The sequence below is a fragment of the Acomys minous genome, assembly GCF_964271855.1.
Source record: "Acomys minous genome assembly, chromosome: 11".
Classification (NCBI taxonomy): domain Eukaryota; kingdom Metazoa; phylum Chordata; class Mammalia; order Rodentia; family Muridae; genus Acomys; species Acomys minous.
Window position 1 is genome coordinate 68,046,385 of NC_140492.1, and position 24,572 is coordinate 68,070,956.

Here is a 24,572-nt window from a genome sequence, read left to right on the forward strand (position 1 = left end):
ATCAGCGCGGTACACTTCACCTCCGTGGCGGCGCAGGTAGCCAATCCGATAGCGGAGCTGCACCCGTAGCTGCCGACCAATGGGGAGAGGTAACGTCATAGGTCCGCGCCGCCCGGAAGCGCCTGCGAAAAGCAAAAATTTACCGGTGGTGAAGAGCGCGCTGCGAGAAAACACGAATGTCCACCAATCGGGTAGCTACTTCCCGATTCTGACCAATTGCCTGCGAGGGATCTTAACTTGGTTGCCAATCTGGAAACCCTACGTCGGGTGTGCACGTGACACGCGCGCGATCACCGGGACGCTACCCCCGGGAGGTGATACACTCTGTACACGGGGCGTCTTGCCTAGGGACACGATCTCGCAGAACAGACTTATTACAAATGGTTTGATTGCAAATGGTACCTTGTAGGGAAGTCGCCGTGGAGACCGACTTAAGTTCGGAATCGGCTTCCAGCACTTCGTAGCGGTGAGAGAGCCCCATTCCCCCGTCCCGCTTCCGAATCTGTTAGTTTGAGAAAACTAAGGCAAAGCGTTCACTGGCAATGTTGGAAATCAATTGAAGCATTTTCTGTAAGTTTCCTAACAGAGTTGCACGTAGTAAGTATGCAATCAATAAAAGCCATTATTACTGTTAGGAGTAGAGCTTGTTCAGTTGGTTATCCTTTTCTCCAGTTTACTACAGAAAACTAGCTGTTTAGGAAAGCCTCTCTGTTTAGCCTGTCCGGATCTTTATCAACGAACCGCATCTTGAATATGTCCACTATATCTCCACTTCTTCATCTCTCGCCCAAAATAATAGTTATCTCGTCCTTGCAAAGGCCGCCTAACCGATCTTCCTGCCTCCAAACTTTATATCTCGATACGATACTTTAAAATGCTTCTGCGCTCCCTCCCATGATTGTGTGCATGCAGGAGCGCACTAGGGACCCGGGGATCACAGAGGAGGCTGGGGGACCTGGGAGCCCAAGGTTCTGTCTTTCTCCTGAGTGCTGACATTTCAGGCCTTTGTTCCCGTAGCTGCTGTGGGTGGAATTTAAGGCCTCCTGCTTGTACAGCAAGTAAGTGGTAAGCTTTATGACCGAATTATTTCCCCAGTGCTCTTGTGATTTAAAAAAAAAAAAAAAAGGCAAGTCATGTCCCTCTCCTGCTTAAAAGCCTCTAATGGCTTTTCATTGCGCTCAGAGTAGAATGGCAACTCTCTGGTAACTTACAAAGCTGTTTAATGATCTGTGTCATCACCCATTAACTATCTTAGTGTGTTCCAGAAGAATCGGCTTCCTCCTTTTAAAAACTTTTCATTGTGTACATTCATTGTATATGGTGCTTTCTTGTATAAGCAAGTTATACAATATAATAGTATTTTCTCCCTTTTACCATGTACTCTCTTAGCTTTCTTTTCTCTCTGTCCTGTTATTCCCTTTGTTTTTCTAGACAGTTTTGCTTCTGCTTTCATGCAGTATATACATATGTGATTTTAAGTACCTATATAAAACCTAGGAACCACAAATGAGAGAAAACATATACTTGTTTCTCCGAGACTGGCTTAACTCCCGTAGGATTATCAGCTCCAGTTGTATCTGTTTTTCTGTAGACAACATAACTACATTCCTAATGGCTGAAAAAAAAAAAAAACCACATTGTGTATGTAAATCACATTCTTTAATCAGTTGTCGAACTCCTATGTTAGTTCTGTGACTTGGCTATTGTGAGCAGGGCTGGCACAAAGGTGTTTTGCCAAAACCTTCTCAGCATTAAAAAGACTCGCTTTGTGTGCTATTCTGTGATCTGTTTTAGATGTTGAGAAGGTGGTGTTTGCATGCTTTGTAGATGTCTGGTAGGTCTGTTTGGCCTAGGATGCTGTTTAATGCCGGTGGTTAGTTGTTGTCAGGGTCGTCTGTGTATCGTTGAGGGTGGGCTATTGAATTCCCCCATTCTGGGGCTGATCTGTGTCTGTGTCTAGTCCTGGTAGTATCTGTTTTATATAATTGGGTGCACCTGGGCTTGGGGAATATATGCTTTGGAATAGTAATGTCTTGATTGGTTGTTCCCTTTGTCATTGTGAGGCAACCTTATCTTTTCTGCAAATGTTTGGTTTGAGCAACGTCCATTTGCTTCCTAGGCTCATTTTCTTGGAATACCCTTTTCCATTCTTTCACCCCAAGGTGGTGAGTACTGTTCGTGATGGTGAGATGCATTTTTTTGAGATAACAAAAAAGGTCAATCTCCTCCCCATCCCCCTTTTAAATCCAATTTAAATCCAAAAGCCTGTGTCTTTTGATTGGGGAATCAAGATCATTAAGATTCAAGTATCAATGAAAAGTATGTATTAATTTCCCATCATTTTGTTGACTATGTAATGTTAGGTGTTGTCCTGTGCTTGCTTGCTTAGTTTCTGTTCCTTGGTGGTTTTTCCTTCTGTTGGCCTTGTGGGTATACTTACTTCTGTCTCCATTGTGAAGGATTCCTTCCGTAGAACTAGCCTAGTGGCCACGAATTTTATCAGCCTGTTTTCTATCATGAAAAGGCCTCCTTTCTCCTCCAGTTATGACAGGTAGCTTGGATACGATAGTCTGGGCTGGCAGTTGTTATCTTTCAAAGCTTAAAATGTATGGTTCGAAGCCTTGGCCCATGCGTTTGGAGTACTAGCTACAATACCCAAACTCCCCTGAGAGCAAAGATGCTGTCTGTAAAAGTAATCATTATCAAAGTGTAGGCTCACAATGAAAATACAGTAATAGAAAAACAAAAAGCAAATCATCCCTTGAGCTCCAGTCATTCTGGATGCAAAGGGATACCTAAGTACTTAGGGTAGTACTTAGTACTAAGTACCCTTAAGTGCTAAGATACTAGTAAGAGCTAAGATAGTCACTATGGCATATTTTCTGTGGATATGAATGGAAAGAAAAACAGCAGAGTAAGACTAGTGTTGTATAAGCTTTACCTGGGGGCTTTTCACCCCGCCAAAGAAACAGTTCTACCTAAGCATGGCTCCTAATTAGAATCACTTTTAGCAGCACGGGCAGTTTTGCCCCTGCAGCACTGAAGAAGCTTCTCCTACCAGCTGTTAACTGCATGCAGATGCTCGGGGAGGCACACAGCCTGGTGAGCCCCTCCACCAGCAACTGTTAACTGCCTGTACATGCTCAGAGGGGCAGCCTGCAGAACAGAACACTAGTGGGCTGGTGTCTTATAGAAAATCACAGGGCGTGCAGATCTCCTGCAGTTAATCGTAGCTGTACAGAGTTCAAGAGCTCCACAGCCGTGTTGTGCTTGGAAGATGGCATCCAAACCAGAATGGCCTTTTCCTCCCTTCTGAGTCTTCTCCATCTTCTGTTTCTTGGAGCCTTGGGTGGGTGTGTAAGTGATACAGATGATACAGGTATAGATGATGTAGATATTGGTGATATAGATGGCCCATTCAGGGCTGAGCATTCAGGAGTCATACTTTTCTACTTTGGCCATTTCTGTTTCTTCAGAACTATTGCCCATTGCAAAAAGAAGCTTTTGTGGTTCAGAGATGACAGCAGCAGTAATCTGGGCATAAGTATAAGCATGTAAAAGGCAAGTGGACCAGCGCATCCTGTTCACTTAGCAAACTCACAGGAGTAGCTTCCCCACTAGGGCTATGATCTCCCCAGCCACTGGCTTTTGACCAGGTTTAAGTACTAGATTTACAGTCCCAGCCATGAATTTCTTCCATTTCTTTCTGTGGTGCGGGCCTTAAGTCTAATAGAAAAGAAGTTGGTCTTATTTACAGCAGCCATGTGACTGCTGTACCAGAAGGCATGTGGATGGGTAAGGCTGTTAGTGACAGCATTCAGTGCTGTGAGAAGTAGCCCACAGGGAGAAAGCTTCCAGCTTAATCCCAGCTTGATCTCTTCATGACCTGCAACCGGAGTATGTGATGTCTTCAGTGCTAGGGGCTTTCTGTCTAGTTCTTCAGGCACTCAGTTGCTTGTATTGTTTGGGGGCGGGGGCTCAGGGGTTCCTTGGCCAACAACTTTTTTTTTTCTGGACAGGGTTCTCTGTGTACCCTTGCCTGTCTTGGGCTCACTTTGTATGTAGGCCAGGCTGGCCTCGAACTCACAGTGATCCACATGCCTCTGCCTCCTTGAGTGCTGAGATTACAGGCGTGTGCCACCACACCCGGCCAACAACTCTTAAGGAGGTGGTCTACCCTGGGCATAGTGATGAAAGATCAGACCAAAATGTTACTAAAGTCCAGCAGAGAAAATAAAAACCCCTTTACTGCCATTTCTGTTACCTGGAACTTGTTTCCAAGGCCTAACTGCCCCTCCAGCTCTGCTGCCTGCTGAGTGGAACGTTCCACTCTGTCTGCAGCCCTCCATGCTACATGTGCTATGATGACGACATCTCAAACATCTTGGGGACTCCATCACAACCCAGGCTTTATCTTCACAGCTTTGTACAGTGGCTTCTCAGGCCAAACACACACACACACACACACACACACACACACACACACACACACACTGCCAGGGCTCAGACAGTTCAAAGGAAAACAAATCCATGACCTCTGCAGTCTTGTATCTTTTGGGTTTCCGAAGCCAGTATGGCGTGGGTGATACTACCCACTTCTTCTGTCAGCTGTCGATGGAGCCTGAGCCCCTGGGACTAGTGTTGGAACAGCTTCAGTGTGCAGCCGCTGGTGAAAACTTACCCAGGTATTTGCTAGGTATGAAGTGGAGCTCTCTTCTCCCAGGTTGGGACCTACGTTGAGGGGTTGCCCTCAGGACTCCTTCCTCTCTTTTTGTTGCTGTGCAGGGCAAGAATCTTCTCTCTAATGGTGTCACTGTATTTTTCAGACTGTAAGACACACCTGATCATAAGACACACCCAGCTTTGAGAGCAGTAAACAAGAAAAACAGTAAAAACAGCAATTGGACCATAAGGCGCACCCTAATTTCCCCCCACCACTTTTGGGGGTGGAAAAAGTGCATCTAATGGTCTGAAAAATACGGTAATCCCTTTAGGAATTACTGCCTCTTTTCCAGGACATGCCTTGGAGGCAGATTTAAATTTCTCACTGCTTTTTCTTCCTCTCCAAAGTGCACATGTATTTCTTTCTGTCCCACTTCTTTTTTATTGTAGGCCTACATCGAGTAACCAGTAAAAACCATGTACATTAGTAAGGCCTCTGTCTATAAACCTACCATGAGTTTTTCTTTCTGTATTAAAGGCTGGACCTGATGGTTAGGGATCTTTATCACTGCTGCTTCATCCTCATTATTCACTTATCATGGGTTTCAAGTTTTGGGAGCAATGTGGGGGCTAAGAGAGAAGTTGTTACCAGGGAGCCGAGTGTTGCTGTGATGGCCTAACCATGCTTCTTTTTGGTGGAGTATGCATTTTTGGACTTTGGATTAGGAAAGCAGTTGAATGTGTTGGGGTCGGGGTATAATGGGCCATTCTAATAGGAGCATAGAAGACAGCACTGAGGGAGATTTGAACTCTGTGGGTTCAGCTCAAGGAATTTCAGAGGGAAAGAATATTAGCAGGTGGCCTAGATACCATTCTCGTGATATTTTGGCAAAGGATGTGTCCAAAAAAGTCTGCCTGAGGCTAAATTGAAGAGTTTTAGATGAATGCGTTGGCAGAGGAGATTTTAAGACAGTCTAGTATTGACTCTTGTGTGGTGGTTAGTGGTTACTCTTACGCAGATCTATAATGAAAAGGAGTAAGCTGAGCAGCGGGAAATACAAAATGTACAGTTTGAGGAGAAAAGGAGCGCCAGGCAGTGTAATGGAGCTAAGTCTAAGCTAAAGGAGATAAAGAAAAGCCTGATGCTAAATGGAATAAAGGGAGTGGTGACCTCGGGGCAAGGCCTCTCCCAGATAAGCCTCCAACTGTGGAATGAAAGGAAAGCTTAAGCAGTGAAGTAAACCATCTACAACAGAAAGCTGATGCAGATGTAATTGAAAGAGAGGCCACGTTCCAGCCCTAGCATGCAGCAGAACTTGGCAGCTTTGGCCCCATGGGTCTGGCTTTGGAGCCAAGGATACAGGAAAGCAGTTTTCTCCCTCCATGACTGAGGAAAGGAAAGCTGCTGTATGTCAGGAGTGTCCCTGCATGGAGGCCCAGAGAGGCCATTACCAGATGCTGTGAAGGCGAAGCCTGGATTGCCTTGGAGACCCCAAGATTTTTGAGATACCAGAGTGGTGGGGTACCTGCTAACTGTGTTGTAGTCAACAAAGCTGGAAGGAGTGGGAGACTGAAAGAGCACTTTGACATCAGACATGGAGATGTAGAGTTGAGAGTTTTCCCTGCTGGCTTTCTGTCTTGCTCTGGTCCAGTATTTCCTCACCATGCTTTCTTTCCTCCTTTTTGGAATGATACTGTACATTCGGTGCCATTGTAGTTTGGAAGCATGTGATCTGCTTTTTTATTTTGATTTTACAGTGAAAAGATTGCCATGAGTCTCAGGAGAGATTTTAAACTTTGGGCTTTTAAACATTGTTGAGACTGTAATAGACTATGGGGATTTTAGAAGTTGGACTAAATGCATTTTTTTTTGCATTATGGTATGGCTACAAGCCTGTGGAGGCCAGGAAGTGGAATGTGGTGGTCTGAGTAAGAATGGTCCCCATAGGCTGACGTGCTTAATGTTGGGAGTGGCACACTTGGGATGGACTAGGAGGTAAAGCCGGAGTAAGTGCGGCCTTGTCAAAGGAGGTGTGTCACTGAGTATGTACGGTCTTTGAAGTTTCAGAATTGGTGCTTTCTCTTCCTTGTGGATCTGGAACGCTTAGCTACTTCACCAGCACCATGTCTGCCTGTGTGGCGCCATCGATCAATATGACAGTGGGCTAAACCTGCAACTGTAAGCAAGCTCCAACTAAATGCTTTTCTTTATAGGAGTAGCCATGCTCGTGGTGTCTCGTCACAGCAATGCAACCCTGTGACAGTTATTTACTACAGGTAGAACTTGTACTCTATCCCTTGCTCCTGACAGCACAAGAAATATCAAGTCAGTGCTTCATCTCCTTGTCTCTCACTACCCCCTCTCCTGCCAGTGCAGAGGTGAACGTGGGTATCATCTTTATGTTTCTTTCTTGTAATTCTTCCTTTTTGACCTCATTTTTTCTGGGAAGACAGCTCCACCTTAGTTGCGTACCTTACTGTCCAGCTAAGGCCCAGGCTCCAGATTGCTTGAAGACTTGTCCCCTACATGCTACTTGGAGGGAAGGTAGCATATTCTCTAATCTGCACTCAGTGGACCCATTTGTCAAGGAGGCAGGCCACTCCATCGCTTATTGAGGAGGATGGCCACCTTGAGATCCACAGCCACCCCTCCTTCAGACACAGCCGATCCCGTGGTATGTCTTTACCCACGGCGTGTGGACAGTGGAAGACATGCCATCCTGTCCCACATTTGGAAGGGTTGTCCCAGTCCCTGCTTCAGTGCTGTGCAAGTGCTCCTTACAAAGTCCTCTTTGGTTCCATCATGTCCCACGTTTGGGCAACAAGCATTGTGTGAGCTTTTTCTGGGAGTGTGACTAGATGTCTGTTGATGCCACATAGGTCACCATCACCACCACCACCACCAAAACAAAAATCACATACAAGTCTCGCACAATAACCAATGAATTTATTGGGGTTGCTTACAGGAACATAAGTGAGAGGTTTCAACAGGAGCATGGACAACTTAAAAGTGACTGCACCTTGAGGAAAATCTCTCCCTCTCAGCATTGTGCACTGCCTATATATTATATATCTTCAGAGCGGGCTTGACTTCTTGAGTCATTCTTTCCACCCTAGCAACCATTAACTGCTTGAGTATCCTGAGGCCTCAGGAGCCTTGCCCCCCCTGCCCCCCCCCCCCCGTGCCCTCCCCCCCCCCCCCCGTAGTAGGACACCAACCTTGGGCAGGTCTTTTGCAGATGGTCACAGCCGCAGGGAGTTTAGGGCCAACAGCCACAGCATGCTTAGAGGGTAACAGTCCCCTAACACAATTAGTCCATAAGGATGGCTAGGAATGAGGATTAGTGTTGGGGTGATTAAAGGGGAGGGAAGAGTAAATTAGAGTGAGCAGTGAGTGCCGGAGGGGAGATGGTGCTGTTCAGGCTAAAGATGGAATGAATGGAATGAAAAGAGAGAAGAAATGCAGTCATACAACCTGAAAGAGCCGGGACTCTCAGGAGACTCGGAGATCCCACCTAACAGGCCAGCCTGTGTTCTTTGAGAAAGCCTTTCAAAATGAAAGTGGGGAAGGAAGTAAGGGGGCGGGGGCGGGGAGATAAGAACAAAACAGCACAGGCCTGTAAACTGATCCTGTGTATTGAATAAAGAGATGATTGTAAAGGGGAGAGAGCTGGGTGACTGTGGTCTCTTGATCCATCACCGGTACCAGCCTGGGTCCTGTTTCCCTTCCTAGGCTCTTAGGTGCCAGGCACACCCGTAGACAGTCATTTGCCAGGTCGAGCCATAGATCCTGATCCTGGCACTTGGCTGTCCTTCCCAGGAGGGGTCCCAAGTGCTGGGCAGCCCTTCAGGGTTGTGAATACTGTTCTTATCTCAGTGCTGGGCCTGTCCTCAGGAGCCAAGCAGCAGATACTGTCAGGTTCTCCTCCACGTGGGGCCCTCCACTGGAAACCAGGCCAGCCCTGGCTCCGACTATGTTTGCTCCTTACTGAGTAGGCTTTTTTGCAAATCTGCTGTTCGGGTTCAGCATGTAGTCTTAGGGTATTTGTTTGGGGACAGGGATCTTAAATGGTTCCTGTTCCTCTCTTGTTGAATACCCAGAAGAGAGGGGGTTTCTGGTGTCTTAGTCTGCTTTCTGTTGCTGTGGTAAACACTATGACTTAACTTGGAGAGGAAGGGCTTATTTGACCTAACAGTAACAGTCCGATTTTTTTTTTTGGAGGGAAAACAAGGATGACTCAAGGCAGGGACCAAAGCAGAGACCATGGAGGAGTGCTGCTTACAGGCTTGCTCCCAAACGCTTGCCTGGCCTGCTTTTTTATGCCATCCAAGTCCACCTGCTCAGGATGGCACCACCAGTGGGCTAGACCCTCATTTACTATTAATAGAGAAAATGCCCCCATTGGACATGGCCACAAGCAAGTCTGATGGAGGAAGGCCTTAATTGAGATTCCCTCTTTCCTAGATGACTTCAGTTTGTGTCAAGATGGCAAAAAATTAACCACGTGTGATGTCTCCCCTTCCCTCCTTCAATGTTTTCTTCTAAGAGTACTTTGCGGGAAGCTCTCTAAGCTCTCGCCCCTCCCTCTCACTGGGAGGAGAGAACTTACCTAAAAGAACTATTACTGCTTATGGCCTATCACCTAGAGAAGCTGTGAATAGGTATTTCCTAGTTAGGAAAGCAGGAATATTGAAAGCCAGTAAGAGGAAGTTTTCTTCTTGGTGGAATCTAAAGACCCTCCTGAAGGCAGGGACTTACTTAGCCACGGAGTTTGAATTAAGGAGCTAATGCCGAGGCTCTCCTGTCATATCCATGGGATCTGACTTCAGCGTCAACCTTAGGACTGGGTTGAGTTCGCCTTTCCAACCTCGGTTTTGTTTACTAGAGAAACTTTACAGGTACCCACCCCAAAGTAGCTATAATCTGCTGTTATCCTTGTAATTACCCGTCAGTACCAGCCGCGTGGGAGAACCACAATTATACCGAGCTATAGACAACGTCCTACTCCCAAGGGTGAAGGGCACAGCACAAGAAAATTCCCAGCCCCCTGGAACCAGCTTGTCCTGGGCCACTCTAGCCGCGGTCCGCCAGGGCTCTGTGGTGGAAGACCTGGCGCTTGCGCACTGGGCGGCGGCGCGGGGCACGGGACGCTCCGCCTGCAGCTGAGGAGAGGGGTGGTGGTGAGTGCTGCGCTGCTGCTCACTGTGTTGCGGGCTCTGGGGAGGGAGGGTTGGCTGTCCCGGAGCCCGCCAACTCGGTCTGCGCCCTTGACCATTTCCCCTCTACGGGGGACAGCGGCGAGGCGGCCGACCTCCGGGAAGCCCTTGGCTTACCCGCCCAAGCCAGCGCTGCCCAGGTAGCAGCCGCCGGGGTGATGCCTCACCTGCCCTTGATGAGCCCAGTCATAGTAGAGGGGTCGGCAGCATCCAGCACCTAGTGCCTCCAGGACTCCTTGTCCGTTTTGGAGAAAACCGAGGGCTTCCTGATGGTGCTGGTCCAATTCCTGGATTGGACTGGACCGCCGTAGATGTTTAGTAGAGGTTTACTTCCCCACAGCCCTCGTTTAAGTTGCTCATTCTTCGTCCTTTCGTCTGGTACTTAAAGGATCTCGTGTCTAAGGGTTGCCATCCTCTTACAGACCCACTCATTTAAAAATATTCTCCCCGTACGACTTCCCAAAGTACTTTTGTAGCCATGAAGTTCTCAAAGCAGTCCAGAACCCTAAATCAGAGCGTGCCAATTAAATATATGCACTTAGACAAGTGCCCCTACTTCTCAAAGCTTCCTGTGTGAAGTGACAGAAATGGAGGTGATTGTGTGAGTAGAAGGGGTGGGAGATGAAGCTTAGGATCCTGCTGCCCACATAAGCACCCCGCAGGGCATGTAAGTGCTCTGTCGATTGTTTCTTTAAAAAGAATACATATTTACTTATTTTCATGTGTGTGGATGTTTTGTCTGCCTGTGTGGTTTATGCACGTGGATGCTGGGATTTGAACCCAGGTCCTTTGGAAGAGCAGTCGTGCTCTTAACCACTGAGCCATTTATGCTGCCCAATTATTTCTTTTCAAAATGCAATAATAGAACATTTCTCACTGGCCATATGGAAAGTTCTTTTCAAGTGATGTTAACGCTAAGAAGTACTTCGTGAGATGGGTTTTGGGTTAGACAGTGATTCAGTGTGATAGTTGTTTTGGGAATGGACTCTGTCAGGAGTTCCAGAAGTGTCATTTTTGTTTTTTAAATGCACGTCTAAAAATCTCCGGGAAGCAATTCATAGTGCACGATATACAGAAAGATGATAATCAGAGCGTTATAATAATAGCTGAAACATTCAAACTTTTAAATATCGGACTTTTAAAGATAAAAGAAAGAAGTAAATAGGTCCTTCTGTCCATCCTTATGAATAGTCATCAATATTTTACCCAGCTTGTTTTTATGAAAAATTGAGTAGTATTAAGTATTGGGAAAGTAAACTGGAGTATGTTCAGAATGCCTGTGGATACCTTGAAAATAATATAGAGTTGTATATATGTACCACCGCCAAGGACATTCAAAAAAGTAGCATCCAGTCTAGAAAAAAAAGACAAAAAAAAAAAAAATGGCAGTGACTAATTTCCCTTTAGTGGCGGGAATATGAGCGGGGCCCCACTTGTGCTATGTTATTGTGTATAACAAATCTGGAAGTTCTGTGCCAGAACTGAGCACAGGCATGTCAGCCCATGTCAGCCCGTGCACCGCCACAGAGAACCCATGCACAGATGCTTTCCCTCTTCTTACCCGTGTTTACACTCATATCTTTGTCTGCCTCCACATAGGACCGCTTGGTCTTGAGCCTCAGGCTCAAATAATAAGTTCAAATCTTCAAGAATAGTTTTTAATTTTACTTTTGTTTACTTAGTTGGGAGTGGGATGGGGAGCTGTGGGCAGTGGAAGACAGCCTACAGAAATGGCTTCCCCCCTTCAGCATGTGAGGCTGGAGGGTTTGACTCAGGTCATCAGGTTTGGTGGCAAGATCATTATCCCTGAGCCATCTCAATGACCCTTTTTAGCCAAATCATTATTGACCAGCTGTCTTCCATGCGTAATTGATACTACTGTAAAAACTTAGTCCACTCATTTCTACCAATGTTTCATAGCAGGACACAGCATAGTATCCTGTGACAGTGTGACATCCCCTACTGCCACCACCACCTCTCCCTTTCTTCATTCTCTAGGCAGGAATATAACCCTGACCATACGCAGTTACATATTTATAAACAACCATTTCAAACAATTTAAATAAGAGAATTTCCTCATAAGTTTTTGTTTGCTTTTTCTTTCTCCAATAGATTACAATGGAATTTGACCAGAAGTGTCTATTTCGCTTTTAGTGGGGGCCATAGCTGCTGTTAAACAGAGGATACAGCACATTTAAAGGTAACTGAGGGAGGATCGCTTCTTAAGAAAATGGGTAAATGGGATTTGTTTCATGTGTGTAAAGGAACGTGTTCTTTCTTAGGTATGCAAAGAAGCCTCTTTGTCCAGATGTCTTCAGAGAGACTATGGATCAGTCCGGAGTTCTCCTCTGGGTAAAGGCGGAACCTTTTATAGTGGGTGCCTTGCAAGTCCCACCTCCATCCAAATTCAGTCTCCACTACATCAGGAAGATAGCCACCTATGTGCGAACTCGGGCCACAGAAGGTGCCTACCCACGTCTCTACTGGTCCACGTGGAGGCGCATTGCCTGTGGGAAGCTGCAGTTGGCTAAGGATCTTGCATGGCTTTACTTTGAAATATTTGATAATCTTTCGGTGAGGACACCGGAGGAGCGCCTGGAATGGTCTGAAATTTTGTCCAACTGCACAACTGAAGATGAAGTTGAAAAGCAAAGAAATAAGGTATGGATTGATGTATATGTAGTTACTTTGAGAAATAACCCATTCTTTTGTTGTTGTTTGTTTTTGTTCTGTTCTGTTTTTTTCAAGACAGGGTCTCTCTGTGTAGCCTTGGCTGTTCTGGACTCACTTTGTAGACCAGGGTGGCCTTGAACTCACAGAGATCTCCCGAGTGCTGGAATTAAAATAATCCATCCTTAATTTTTGTACTAACAGTATAGTTTGAGGTTTTAGGTTGTTGGCCATTGTGATTCTAAAGGACCATTTGAATTTTAGCATTCCTAGTTTGGAAGTGTTTTGATATATGTGTTTGATTAATTAGTCCGTACTTACTAGTGCATATTTCCCTACTCCTGAACTGGAAACTCTTCCACTGACTTTAAAAATATTTTGGGGCAAGTGAATGTTATAAATGTGTGACATGTTGCAAGTAGAGGCACCCCAGTCTCTTCAGCAGTCTGTTGCCTTCACCTTACTGAGCTACCTTAGTTTAATGCTCATTGTGAGAGATTAAGAAAGTACAGACTTAGTCTGAGCAAGGTCTCATGGCACAGGCTGTAATCCCAGACACTAAACAGGCAGGAGAACCACAGGTTCAGGGCAGCCTGGGCTACAGAGTGAGTTTAAGTCTAGCCTGGGCAACTTAGTTTCAAAATAATACATAAATAAAATGCAGATATAATTACCTGCAAAAGATCCTAGTGACTCCACCAGACAATCTCAGAAAAGTACAATAATAGGTTATAAGAACAACAAACAAAAAATCAGTAGTTTTGCTATAGAAAGAAAGACAGAGAGACAGGCAGAGAGACAGAGAGACAGGAAAACACTCAAACAACCTGGGAATAAATATACCAAAGGAAATGAAAGACCTCTACAGTGAACACGGTAAGTACTGAAGGAGGAGATTGAAGAAGACATAGAAAAATAGAAATGACACCAATGCTCACAGATTAACAGAAGTAATATAAAAAAATGGCAATGTTACTAAAAGCGATCTACAGGTTCTATATAACTCCAAGTTTTAATGACATTCTTTGTGGGAACTGGGATCCAGGAGGGAGTGAGGGTGGTGGAGTCACAAACCCAGGAAATAAACTCCCCCACATCAAGGCATAGATCTATTTTATTACACAGCAACAAGCATTTTTATATAGCCTTCAGACCAATAGGGATCAGCACGAATTCTTGGGTAGCCAACTATCCCACTGTCACTATGGGGAGGTGCCCAGGCTGCCAGCTCCTGAGACTTCTGTGAAGATGGGGGAAGCAGCCACCTCCCTGTTCCGGGCTCCTTCTGAAGTTTGCCAGGATCCTCTATCTTATGTTACATGGTGGACGTGGGCACATGTACTCTAGAGCGGAATGGGAGCCTCCCTTACAGTCCACTGTGCCCCAGCCCCAGCACCTACAATTCTTTACAATACAAGGAAACAATCTTAGAATTCATACAGAAGCACAGAAGAGCCTGGCAAAGCAGTTATGGAGAAGGAGCAAGGCTGGAGATAGCACAATACCCGATCTCAAGGAGCCATAGTAACAAAAACAGACACATAGCCTAACAGATAGAGTAGAGGACCCAGAGGAAGAACAAGCACAGCTCCAGCCGCTAATCTTCAACAGGTGTCAGAAACGCATCGGAGAGATGGTGTCGTCTTCAGTGAGTGGTGCTGGGAAAGCTGGGCGTCCATATGGAGCAAAGTAAAGCCAATGAAAAGTACACCAAAGACCTGAAACTCTAAAGCTGTTAAGGAGACGAGCATAAGGGGCAGGCAGAGCCAAGGACTTGCTGAAAGGACTTGGAGAGCACAGGGCATCAAGAGTTGATGATGTGGATTGTGTGCGCTTAAAACTGCACAGTGAAGGAAATACTTGGAAGACTGAAAAGACATCACAGAATGAGAGAAAATGCAAACTACATCTAATGGGATTGATCTCTAGAATCCATAAAGAACTATGCAAATTAAACAAAATGAAACAACTCAGCTAATAAATGGGCAAATGAATCGCATAACAAGTCTCAAAACAAACAAACAAACAAAAAACCCCAGTGACAACCAGGCATGGTGGCACACACCTTTAATCCCAGCACTTGGGAGGCAAAGGCAAGCGCATCTCTGTGACTTTGAGGCTAACCTGGCCTGCAGGTCTAGGATAGCCAGAGCTACACAGAGAAACCCTGTCTTGAAAAACAAAACAAATAAAAGTGGCAATAAATGTATGAGGAAAATGTTAAGTATTATTAGTCATTAGGGAAATAGGAATTCAAGCTGCTTTGAGAATCCAGTTTACTACAGTCAGAATGGTTGTTCTAGAAAACAAATTGCAAGGACTACTGATGATGTGGGAAAAGAGGATCCCTCACACTGCTGATGTGGATGGAAACAGGTGCAGCCACTATGGGAATTTGCTTGAGTGTGTGTACCTAAGGGTGGCATAAGTGAGCACACCAAGGATATATGTGACAACCATGTTTATTGTTATAGTGCACAGTGGCCAAAATATAGAATGAGTCTAGTTGTCTACCAACAGAGAAATGAAGAAAGAAAATGTATATGTGCCTAGTAAAACTTTATTCAGCTGTAAAAGAGAGAGAAATTAGATTGTTATTACTAGTATATGTGGTTTATGTGAATGAGAATGCCATAACAAAGCCCATTGCTTCATATAGGGAGTATGTGCTATTAAAATGTTTTTAAAATTACACTCCAAAATAGATAGGTGCCTTTAGGAAGTGATTAAGATTAGGTAAGGTCAGTAGAGTAGACTTAATAGTGGTGGATTTGTGTGTGTGTGTGTGTGTGTGTGTGTGTGTGTGTGTGTGTGAGAGAGAGAGAGAGAGAGAGAGAGAGAGAGAGAGAGAGAGAGAGAGAGAGAGAGAGAGACAGAGAGACAGAGAGAGAGACAGAAAGAGAGAGACAGGCAGACAGACAGACAGATAGACAGACAACACATACACTCCCACTCTTGCCCTCTGATGTCCCCAGGCCCCTTGTGACTCTGCCAGCAGAAGGCTACTACCAGATGGATACCCCTTTACCTTGCCCTCCAGAACTGTGGGCCAAAACAACTCTTTTTTTTTTTTCCCTAAAATAGCCTGCCTTGCATATGTCATTATACTAACAAAAGTAGACTGAGACAGCATGCAAAGGAAGTCATGATTAACTTTCTGTGTCTGGCTTACTAAGCATGTGCTTTGTTCCCATCCATGGGGAGGGCTATGTAGGTCTCCAGAAAGATGGGAATCAGTTACAGGTAACAGTACAGTTGCCCTAGCCCTGCAAATTAGGACCTGAGTCCTTGGCTTCAGTTTTGTGGGCCAGTCTTGAGAGTGACAAATATGAATTCATCTACGTTCCCCTGACTGTAACTCATAGCGTGTTGACTTCAGCAGAGCCTGGAAATGAATGCCACCTGGATGTGTGCCCTGGAAGAAGAGGAGGCCTTACTTCTATCTTGTGTTTGCAACACCGAACTAATAGCTAAAGATTTTGGAAACCTAAAAGCAGTTTGTCCCACAACTAAGTGGGGAGGACAGTGCAATTAGTCACATGTATCTTCCAGTAGCTGTTATGCGCTAGGAGCAGTAGTAGTGCCTGGACACGGAGATGTGCAAAATGTTAAGACACTTCCAAGCTTTTTGACTGTTTATTTTGTACCACAGTTCTTGCTAGTTACTGTGGATATAAAGTAGAAAAAGCAAGACTCCTTACAGGGAGACTGCCTGAAGTAGTAATGATACCATAACATCTATTAAAATAGAGATAAAATTAAGAGATCATCCTGTGAAAGCCAATCCCTCAAAATAAGTGTTAGTTACCCAGTTGTTAGTGGTGATCAGGGCCCAGCTTGGGTGTTTCCAGTTTCTTGGTATTTTACCCAAGAATTGAAAATAAGAGGATGCACAGATTTATGAAAGAAGCAAGGTGATTTTATTTGGCACAAAGTGACAGCACAGATTAAAGAGAGATGTGCTGTTAAGACTAACAGCAGGCAGGTGACTAAAGACACTCACGGGCCTTTGGCTGCGGCCTGGGTCGTTCTATGGAGTTTAGGGAAGAAAGGGCAGGTTATTAAGGGGAAGAGGGTGCTTCTTTATTTTGATTGATAGATTGGATCATATATTCATTTTTCATACTGTACATGTACTCCCACAGTGCATCTGATTTTAATCATCCTTGCCCAATTACGAGTAGGCATAGGATGATAAATAGGGGATTCTCCCTAAAATGTTGCTAGGGAATACAATTTCCCCCTGTTCTGCATACATCCAAAAGCAGTTCCGCCTGGGTCTGTCCTTCTAGTCTTCACACCCGGATACATCGGGGGCATGCTTGAATGGAAACTGTAAATGTTACCAGGGGCAGGGAAACAACAAGTATTGTCCAGACGTGGGAGCAGGAGTGACCTGGTGCTGGTGGGGAGTTGAGTCCTGGGGTTGCTAGGTGCACTGATTGAAGAAGGTTGTGTGTGCGTGTTATGTGCCGGGAGGGAATTAAGGTGCTAAGGGCATGATAGGGGTGTGCATAACCCAAAACCTAGTGGTGGGCCCAAGCTCGCCTGCCTCAGTGTGGTTCCTCTTAAAACACCAAGAAGAGGAGTTGGTAAGTGGATGCCAAGGGCCGGGGGAGGAGTGAAGGATACAGGGAAGGGGTCCTCTTGTTGATGGGGACGTTCTCTTTCTGGAGATATCCTAGCTGTGATACTGCTCTGGTTTAAAGGTGGAAAGCTGGGTGAAGAGTATGTGAGATTTATGTCGATTTTATATCTCTGCCAAAAGTTTAAGCAAGTAAAGAGTGCTTGCCTTGAGTTGCCTCATTGAATAAACTGGGTGTGGTGGGACGTGCCTGTGGCCCCAGCACTAAGGAGGTGGAGGCAGGAGGATCAGAAGTTCAAGGTCATCATCCTTGGCTACAGAGCAAACTATATATATGGACATATGAAACCCTGTCTTACTTTTTAGAATGCATGTATTCACAGTTTGACATTGGTTGAGTGGATTTGGGCAATCATGGGAACCTGTGTTTTTCAGCTTCTTGGGTATGCTTGCTCTCTATTGCTGTGATAAAACACTGACCAGCTTGGATTGGAAAGGGTTTATTTACTTAAAGGTTCTAGTCCCTCCAGGGAAGCCAGGGCACGAACTCAAGCAGGAACTAGAGACAGGAACTGAAGCAAGACCAGAGAGGATCGCGGCTTACTGGCTTGCCTCCTGTGGCTTGTTCACTGTGCTTTCCTTATACAACCTAGGCCTACTGTCCAGGGCTGGCACAGCTCACAGGGGGCTGGATGCTCCTACATCAATCACTAATCAAGATGTCCTGTAGACATGGGCCACAGGCCATGCTGATGGAGCCAGCTCCTCAGTCAGGGCCCCTCTTCCCAGGGGACTCCAGTCAAGTCGACAAAAACTAGCCAGTTACGTTGGGTTAGAAATGCTCAAGATTCAAGGTTGGGGTGGATCTAAGTGTAGGCCCGGATGCGGTCCTTGACTGGAAGTGTGACAATCATGATCTTTAAACCGCACCCTTCCTCAAATAAAATGTCGATGGCAGAACAGCAGTGGGTTTTGCTTTTGGTTGTGTGTGGTTTTGTTTATTTTAAAAAGCATCTCACTGTGTAGCCCGGGGTGGACTCAGACTCGTGGTACGTCCACCTTAGCTTGCTCAGTTCTGGGGTTACAGCTGTGAGCTACCACACCGGCATTTTCTTTAAGTCAGACAAGCTTTTGAGCATTTCCAGGAGCCTGAGGTCCATTCCCCTCCAGAATGCACGTGCATGAAGAAACGGTATCGTTCCAGTTGCCACAGTGAGACCAGGGCAGTTAGACTGCCCTGGGTGTTCTTGGTCAGCCTGTGAGTCCAGGGTAAACCTCTATGCTTGGTTGAGCTCTTTTTTTCCTCCTTTCGTCTGTTCACTTACTCAAATTGCCATGGCTGCTTTTTCACCTGTAGTGTAATTTTGGAAAGTACATTGGTTTTCAGAAGTGACTCTAGTTACATAGTTAAGAAATCCCTCTGCCAATAAATGAATAAATTAATTTAAAAAATCCCTCTGCCCAGGCATCAAATGATAGCCATTTCTAAACTTGTCATTTTTTAAGATCAGGAAGCTGTGTAACCCTGGTTTATTGTATGCTGAATTGAACACTAGTGGTTGGTGGTGTTTTAAGGCGTGGTCGTCTCTTGTTTCCCCGAACAGCTCTCAGTGGACACACTGCAGTTTCTGCTCTTCCTGTACATCCAGCAGTTAAACAAGCTCTCGCTGAGGACATCGTTAATTGGGGAGGAGTGGCCCAGCCCTAGAGGCAGACCTCAGTCTCCAAGCCTGGCTGAGAGGCCCAGCTGTCACAGTAAGGTATTGCTGTAGCTCATAAGGAAAGGCTTCCCCTTCACTGAACAACGGCTGTTGGGATGACACCAGGCATTGTAGGGCATGCTGGAACCTCCAGTTCCTGGGAGGCTGAGCCAGGAGGGTAACGAGTTTGAGCCCAACTTGGCCTGTAGAGTAAGCCTCGAAACGAAAGAAAGAAAAAGAAAGCTTTCTTTCTCCTTAAATTGCTTAAGTAATTATATGTGTTTTAACAACCCGTCTCAAATAACTAACTGTCAAACATAATGAGTCTTAAGAAAGGTCTTACTGCTTTTTCTTTTCTATTTTAAGGAAAAATAAATATTTTATGCTTTTCGTGTGTGTAAAGTATGTTGAAAAACTTCAAAATGTAAATTGTAGTACTATAGGAAAGCTCTGTCTTAGTGTGGATCTGTACACTAGTGGATGTGCACAGCATGGATGCGGAAGTCAGCAGGTAGTCTGGAAATGTGTTGCTTCCCTTTTGTCCTGTGGGGCCGAGGGACTGAACTCAGGTCCCCAGGCTTGGCAGCAAGCACCTTTATTGGTGGAGCCATTTAGCTGACCCCAAGCACATCTTGCCTGGCTAATCAGTATTTTCCTATTTATGGTCTGGTTCAGCGCAATCTTTATGTCCCTAGTTTCTTGGCTTCTACTCAAGCTCCAAGTTACACACAAAAAGAAAAGGCATGAAACTAGGATTGACTGTGAGAGAGGGCATGCGGTATTAGCTTTCTGGACCTAGATTACCTCAGTATATTTTTTTCCAGTTCCATCCATTTATCTGCAATTTTCATGATTCTGTTTTCTTAACAGCTGACTAAAATCCCATTGGGTATATGTACCACATTATCTTACCCATTTATCTGTTGATGAACATCTAGGTTGATTCCTCTTCCTGGCTATTGTGAGTAGAGCAGCTAAGCTCATGGATGTGCAGGCGTCTAGCAGGACATGAAGTTCTTTGGGTATATGCCCAGGAGCAGTATTCGTTTCTTCACCTGCTTCTTAATTTGTTTTTGTTTTTGTTTTTGGCATAGGGTTTCACTTTGTAGACGTGTGTGTGTGTGTGTGTGTGTGTGTGTGCGCGCGCGCGCGCGCGCGCACGCGCGCGCTCACGCATGTGTTTAGGGCTGAATTCTTATAATTGGATAACCTCTCAGAGGGCTTGTCTGTAGAGAAAAATGATTCTCAGCAGCTGATGATCACCTAGGAGTGAGGCCTTGTGAAGTCTCCCCCATCCACATGGTCATGTCAACTGGTATCATTTTACAGGTCCTTTTTTTAATGCAACCATATCATTAAGATTTGATAGATACAACTTTTCTGTCATGCTTGAAGATAATATGTTGGAGCAGGCATTCTGGTCTTCGCCCTTTCTGCCACAGTGTAAAACCTACCAACCACAGCAGTGACTGGCCTGGCAGGATACCTCCAGTGGTGCAGGAGTGGCACTTAAATCTTAGAGGTAACCAACAACTATCTAGCTATAGTTAAGGGAGGGAACTCATGCTTGGTACTGTAAACCCAGCCAGCTAACTTCCTGTGTCTGGAGAGGTCATGGACCTTAGAGGAGAAGCGACTGCTGCCATTATCCTAACCCAGTGCAATTTAACTGTGTTCTTATCTTTGTATTCACGGAGACATACATCTTGCACCCTTCATCAAAGTAGCTTTTTGCAGTAAATGCAGGCTGTTTGCAGGGACTCAAAAAGGGTCAAAATACAGGAAATAAGTAACTGTGGAGTGCCCAGCACCAAATAGTACATCTAGAGCATAGTCCCTCTGCCTAAGGCTCGAGGAAAATTGAGAAATGGACTCTTGAGGAGTAACTTATTCACTGTTAGACCTTTGCTTTGTTGTTGGGACAGAATCTCATTGTATTAGCAAAGCTGGTCCCACACTCCCGGGCATACGTGTTCTTGTAGCCTGAGCGTCCCAAGTAATTGAAATGGACTGCCCTGCGTGCCTCTCGGCAGCTGATTTGAAATGAAGACCTAGAGATGTCAGTCCTTCAGACTGAAGAGCTCACTAGCTGACGGTGGGTACTTATGTGCCTCTGGGGCCCATCAGAATAGCCGCAAGGCCCGCGAGTGACCTTCAGTTATGGGAGACACAGAGGAGCAGATGGCTTTCCAGTCCCTGCTCTCTAGTGAGCCCCGATGGCTTTAGCTTGGAGGAGGAATATGTGTCCCCGAGGTACAGTCTTCCTTTATCTGTGCCGCACATGCCGGGGAAGCTTCCGCCTGCCCTGGGTGTACTCCTCAGTCTACCCACAGCTAGTAGCTGTCAAATCTCACTGACGGCCTCAAAGCAACACTTCAAATATTGCTCCTTTCCTCTCTTAGCTAGACTTCTTGCTTTGATTCCCATCATTAGATCCTAGCTGGTCTCCCTACTATTAGTCTACAGTCAGCCCCTACTCCACAGGACTTTGTAAAGTACGGGTGCGTTGTAGCCATCTACTTAAACGCTGTTGATGATTCCTAACTGTCGTGCTTGTTTTCATATTGTTTGCCAGGGGTACAACAAGAATGAATAATACCAGATTGAATCTAAAAATGGTTCTTCCTTGTCCTGTTTTCATCAGAATACAAATGAGAGTTTATTTAAAAGACAAGAAAGTATAGATCAAGTGCCTCTGACATGGCAGATGCAGAGCTGCTGAAGTCTGCCCTGATTGGCCCTGCCTACTTCCCAGTATGCTTCCGGTACCCCACCCAGAACTTCTTTTTTCTTGACAGAGTTGTGCGCTTGCTCCTGTGAGGCTTTGCTCTTCTCTGTAACTTCACTGCCCTTTTTCTTAGTTGTTCACTTCACTCCCAGCGTCAATCAAGAATTTACTTAAATAGCACTGCGTCATGATTCCCTCCCCCCCCCCCCCAAAGCGGAGGTAGTTTCCTCATGCTTGTAGAATCTCATGCTTGTAGAATCTCATCCCATGCTTGTAGAATGCCCTTACAGATCTCTCCTCTAGGCTGTCTTCTCACTGTGGACTCCAGAGTGCTTTACTCAGTTTGCATACCATCCTGTAGCACAGTCCGGGCCAGGTGGGAAGTCTAAACAGATAGCTTTCATATTGATGAGGCAAGTAGCCGTGGCACTCACGGCTCAAACCGAAGGTGCTAATTTCTATAAATCTAGGTAGCATGAAACTGCCTTACTCATCAGAATTCAAAATTGTCACTAGACACTGTAAATTGAAAAGCCCAGTGCTTGTTGAATGAGTGCCTATCAGATTGTAGTCAAGCAAGTATACAAAAAAAAAAAATGTTGCCTAGAACTCCCTTTAGGCTGTGTGTGTAAGGTGTGATGGCGTGGTCCCATCCTTAAGATAGCTCCTTGGGTAAAAATGTAAAATTTGCAAAATCTGAAAAAAATGCAGAACAGTTTCGGTCTCAACATAATTTGATAAGGGCACTGCGCCTGTAGAGCTTTTGAGTTAATTTACAAACGTTACATACATAAAGGCCATTTTTACATAGCTGGCTACTTTCTTGTGAGGGACTGAGACAGCGTAAAAATGCTGTAGTTGATTTTCTCTTGCGGCGAGCGTCTCTTCGTTCTGTTGAGTGGTGCTTCCTTGCTTGTTTTAGAACTGGAATGACGGCAGTCACCAGGCTTTCGTCTGCGACCACCTGCCGGATCTGCTCGAGCTGCTTCTAGCTCCAGAGCAGCTCACCGCGTCCTTTCATTCGTCCCACAGTAGTCTGCTCTCCCTCGAGGCTGTCATGGCGCTCAGCTTCCTCATCGAGGGCACTGTGAGCGGAGCCAGGAAGGTCTACCCGCTCCATGAGCTCGCACTGTGGCAACCGCTGCACGCAGCAAGCGGCTTCTCAAAACTCTCTAAGACTTTCTCTTTCTACAAGCTGGAAGCCTGGTTGAGAGCCTGTTTGACTGCAAATCCATTTGGTCCATCCGCTTGCCTCAAGACTGGAAAGAAATTGGCCTGGGCTCACCAAGGTATTTTTTTTTTTTGATTTTTTTTTTTTACTTTATTAATTTATTCTTGTTACATCTCAATGGTTATCCCATCCCTTGTATCCTCCCATTCTTCCCTCCCTCCCATTTTCCCCTTATTCCCCTCCCCTATGACTGTTCCTGAGGGGGATTACCTCCCCCTGTATTTTTAAAACATACTTTACCTAATCTTAGGTTGAGCAACAAGGACACCTCCTATTTCCTGCTGTACTAATGGTCAGGTGTCTATTAGCCCAGTGCAGTGCCATATACTTGTAATCTCACACTTGGAGGACAGGGCAGAAGAATCACTGGCTCAAGGCCAAATTGGGTTACAGAGACCCTTTCTCTGTACTTCATACATGTGGTACACAGCATACATGCAGGCAAAACACCCATGCACATAAGGTAAAAATAAAGGGGGGGGAAATCAAGTCATTATCTTAGAGTTTTATTGCTGTGAATAGATACCATGATCATGGCAGCTCTTATATAAAGGAAAACGTTTCACTAGGGCTGGCCTAGAGTTCAGAGGTGTAGTCTATTATCGTCATGGTGGGGAGCATGGTGGCATGCAGACAGACATGGTGTGCGAGAGGTGAGATCTACACTTGATCCGCAGGCAGCAGGAAGAAAATCTGGCTTGAGCTTATGGGACCTCAAAGCCCATCTCTTAGTGACACACCTCCTCCTGTGAGGCCACACCTCCTAATAGTGCCCTTCCCAATGGGCCATGCATTCACACACATGAGTGTGCGGGCCGTTCCTATTCAGACTACCACAGTATGTAAGGAAAAAAACCCCCATAAAACCTCCAGTATAAAAGAGGCTCCATTTTCTGTGACTCGCACAGTGGAGCAGTTCTGAGTTGACTTGGGTGTTTTGTAGTCCATCCTCCCTGCAGACTCTCTCCCCTTGCTGTGAGGTACTTGCCTGAGGCTTTTTAATTTCTGTTGAGCAGCAGAATTTGGCAAACCAATAGACATCACCTCAGAGTGGCTTTTAGCTGTGTAGCACAAACAAAGAGCTGTAGACTCCTGGGCCCATGGAGAAATTTAAAAAGAAGAACCAGGAAAACATGTCTGCAGATGTTTGTGCTACCTTATAAGCTAGGTGCCAGGCCAAGTTGTTGAGAGAAAATATAGTAGACTGTGTTTCTAAAGTCACAGAATCTCAAATATAGACACACAGAAAGCTTCCATATATACATTTAAAAATATACTGGTTTAGCTGGACATGGTGTCACACGCCTTTAATCCCAGCACTCACAGAGGCAGAGGGCTGTGGATCTCAGGCCAACCTGGTCTCTGAGAGTGAGTTCTAGGACAGCCTGGTCTGTATAGTGAGACTCTGCCTTAGTGCCCCTCCCCCCAAATGTAATCTTTTCCAGGTTTTTTTTTTTTTTTTGGGCATTCTAGGGGATCAAACCCAGGGCTCAGCATGCATTCTGCCACTGAGCAACACTTCCCAGAAAGAATCACACTTTTTCGTATTTTTACATTATGAAACAGAATGATTGCACATTATCTACAGAATCTGAAGGGTTTTTTGTTTTGTTTTGTTTTTAAAAAGGGATCCAGGAAGTCTGTGCCCAACTCAGCTCTTCTGCCATGCATCGGACTCCCCTTGAGATCCAGGGCTCCTTTAGTTCTGTAGATGAAACCACATAGTCTTTAGCTCTATAAAAGCATTAGGCTTAAGTGAGCTTTTTAACCTTGATGGGG

The 24,572-nt window shown here is 45.5% G+C and overlaps 1 protein-coding gene across 7 annotated transcripts in view; it reads left to right on the forward strand.

Moving 5' to 3' along the window:
• Positions 1–106: 106 nt before the first annotated feature.
• Positions 107–24,572, forward strand: part of TBCCD1 (TBCC domain containing 1) — a 36,556-nt gene continuing 12,090 nt past the window's right edge. For 2 of the 7 annotated variants that reach the window (XM_084800929.1, XM_084800931.1), the window contains exons 1-5: positions 107–466; positions 11,992–12,079; positions 12,162–12,540; positions 18,739–18,894; positions 22,485–22,851. In XM_084800929.1, coding sequence (XP_084657055.1) covers positions 12,205–12,540; positions 18,739–18,894; positions 22,485–22,851 — 859 coding nt within the window. In that variant the 5' untranslated portion in view covers positions 107–466; positions 11,992–12,079; positions 12,162–12,204. Of the gene's footprint in view, positions 598–9,775; positions 9,844–11,991; positions 12,080–12,161; positions 12,541–18,738; positions 18,895–22,484; positions 22,852–24,572 lie in introns of those variants that run through there. The other 5 variants (XM_084800932.1, XM_084800930.1, XM_084800935.1 and 2 more) reach the window with 5 other exon arrangements.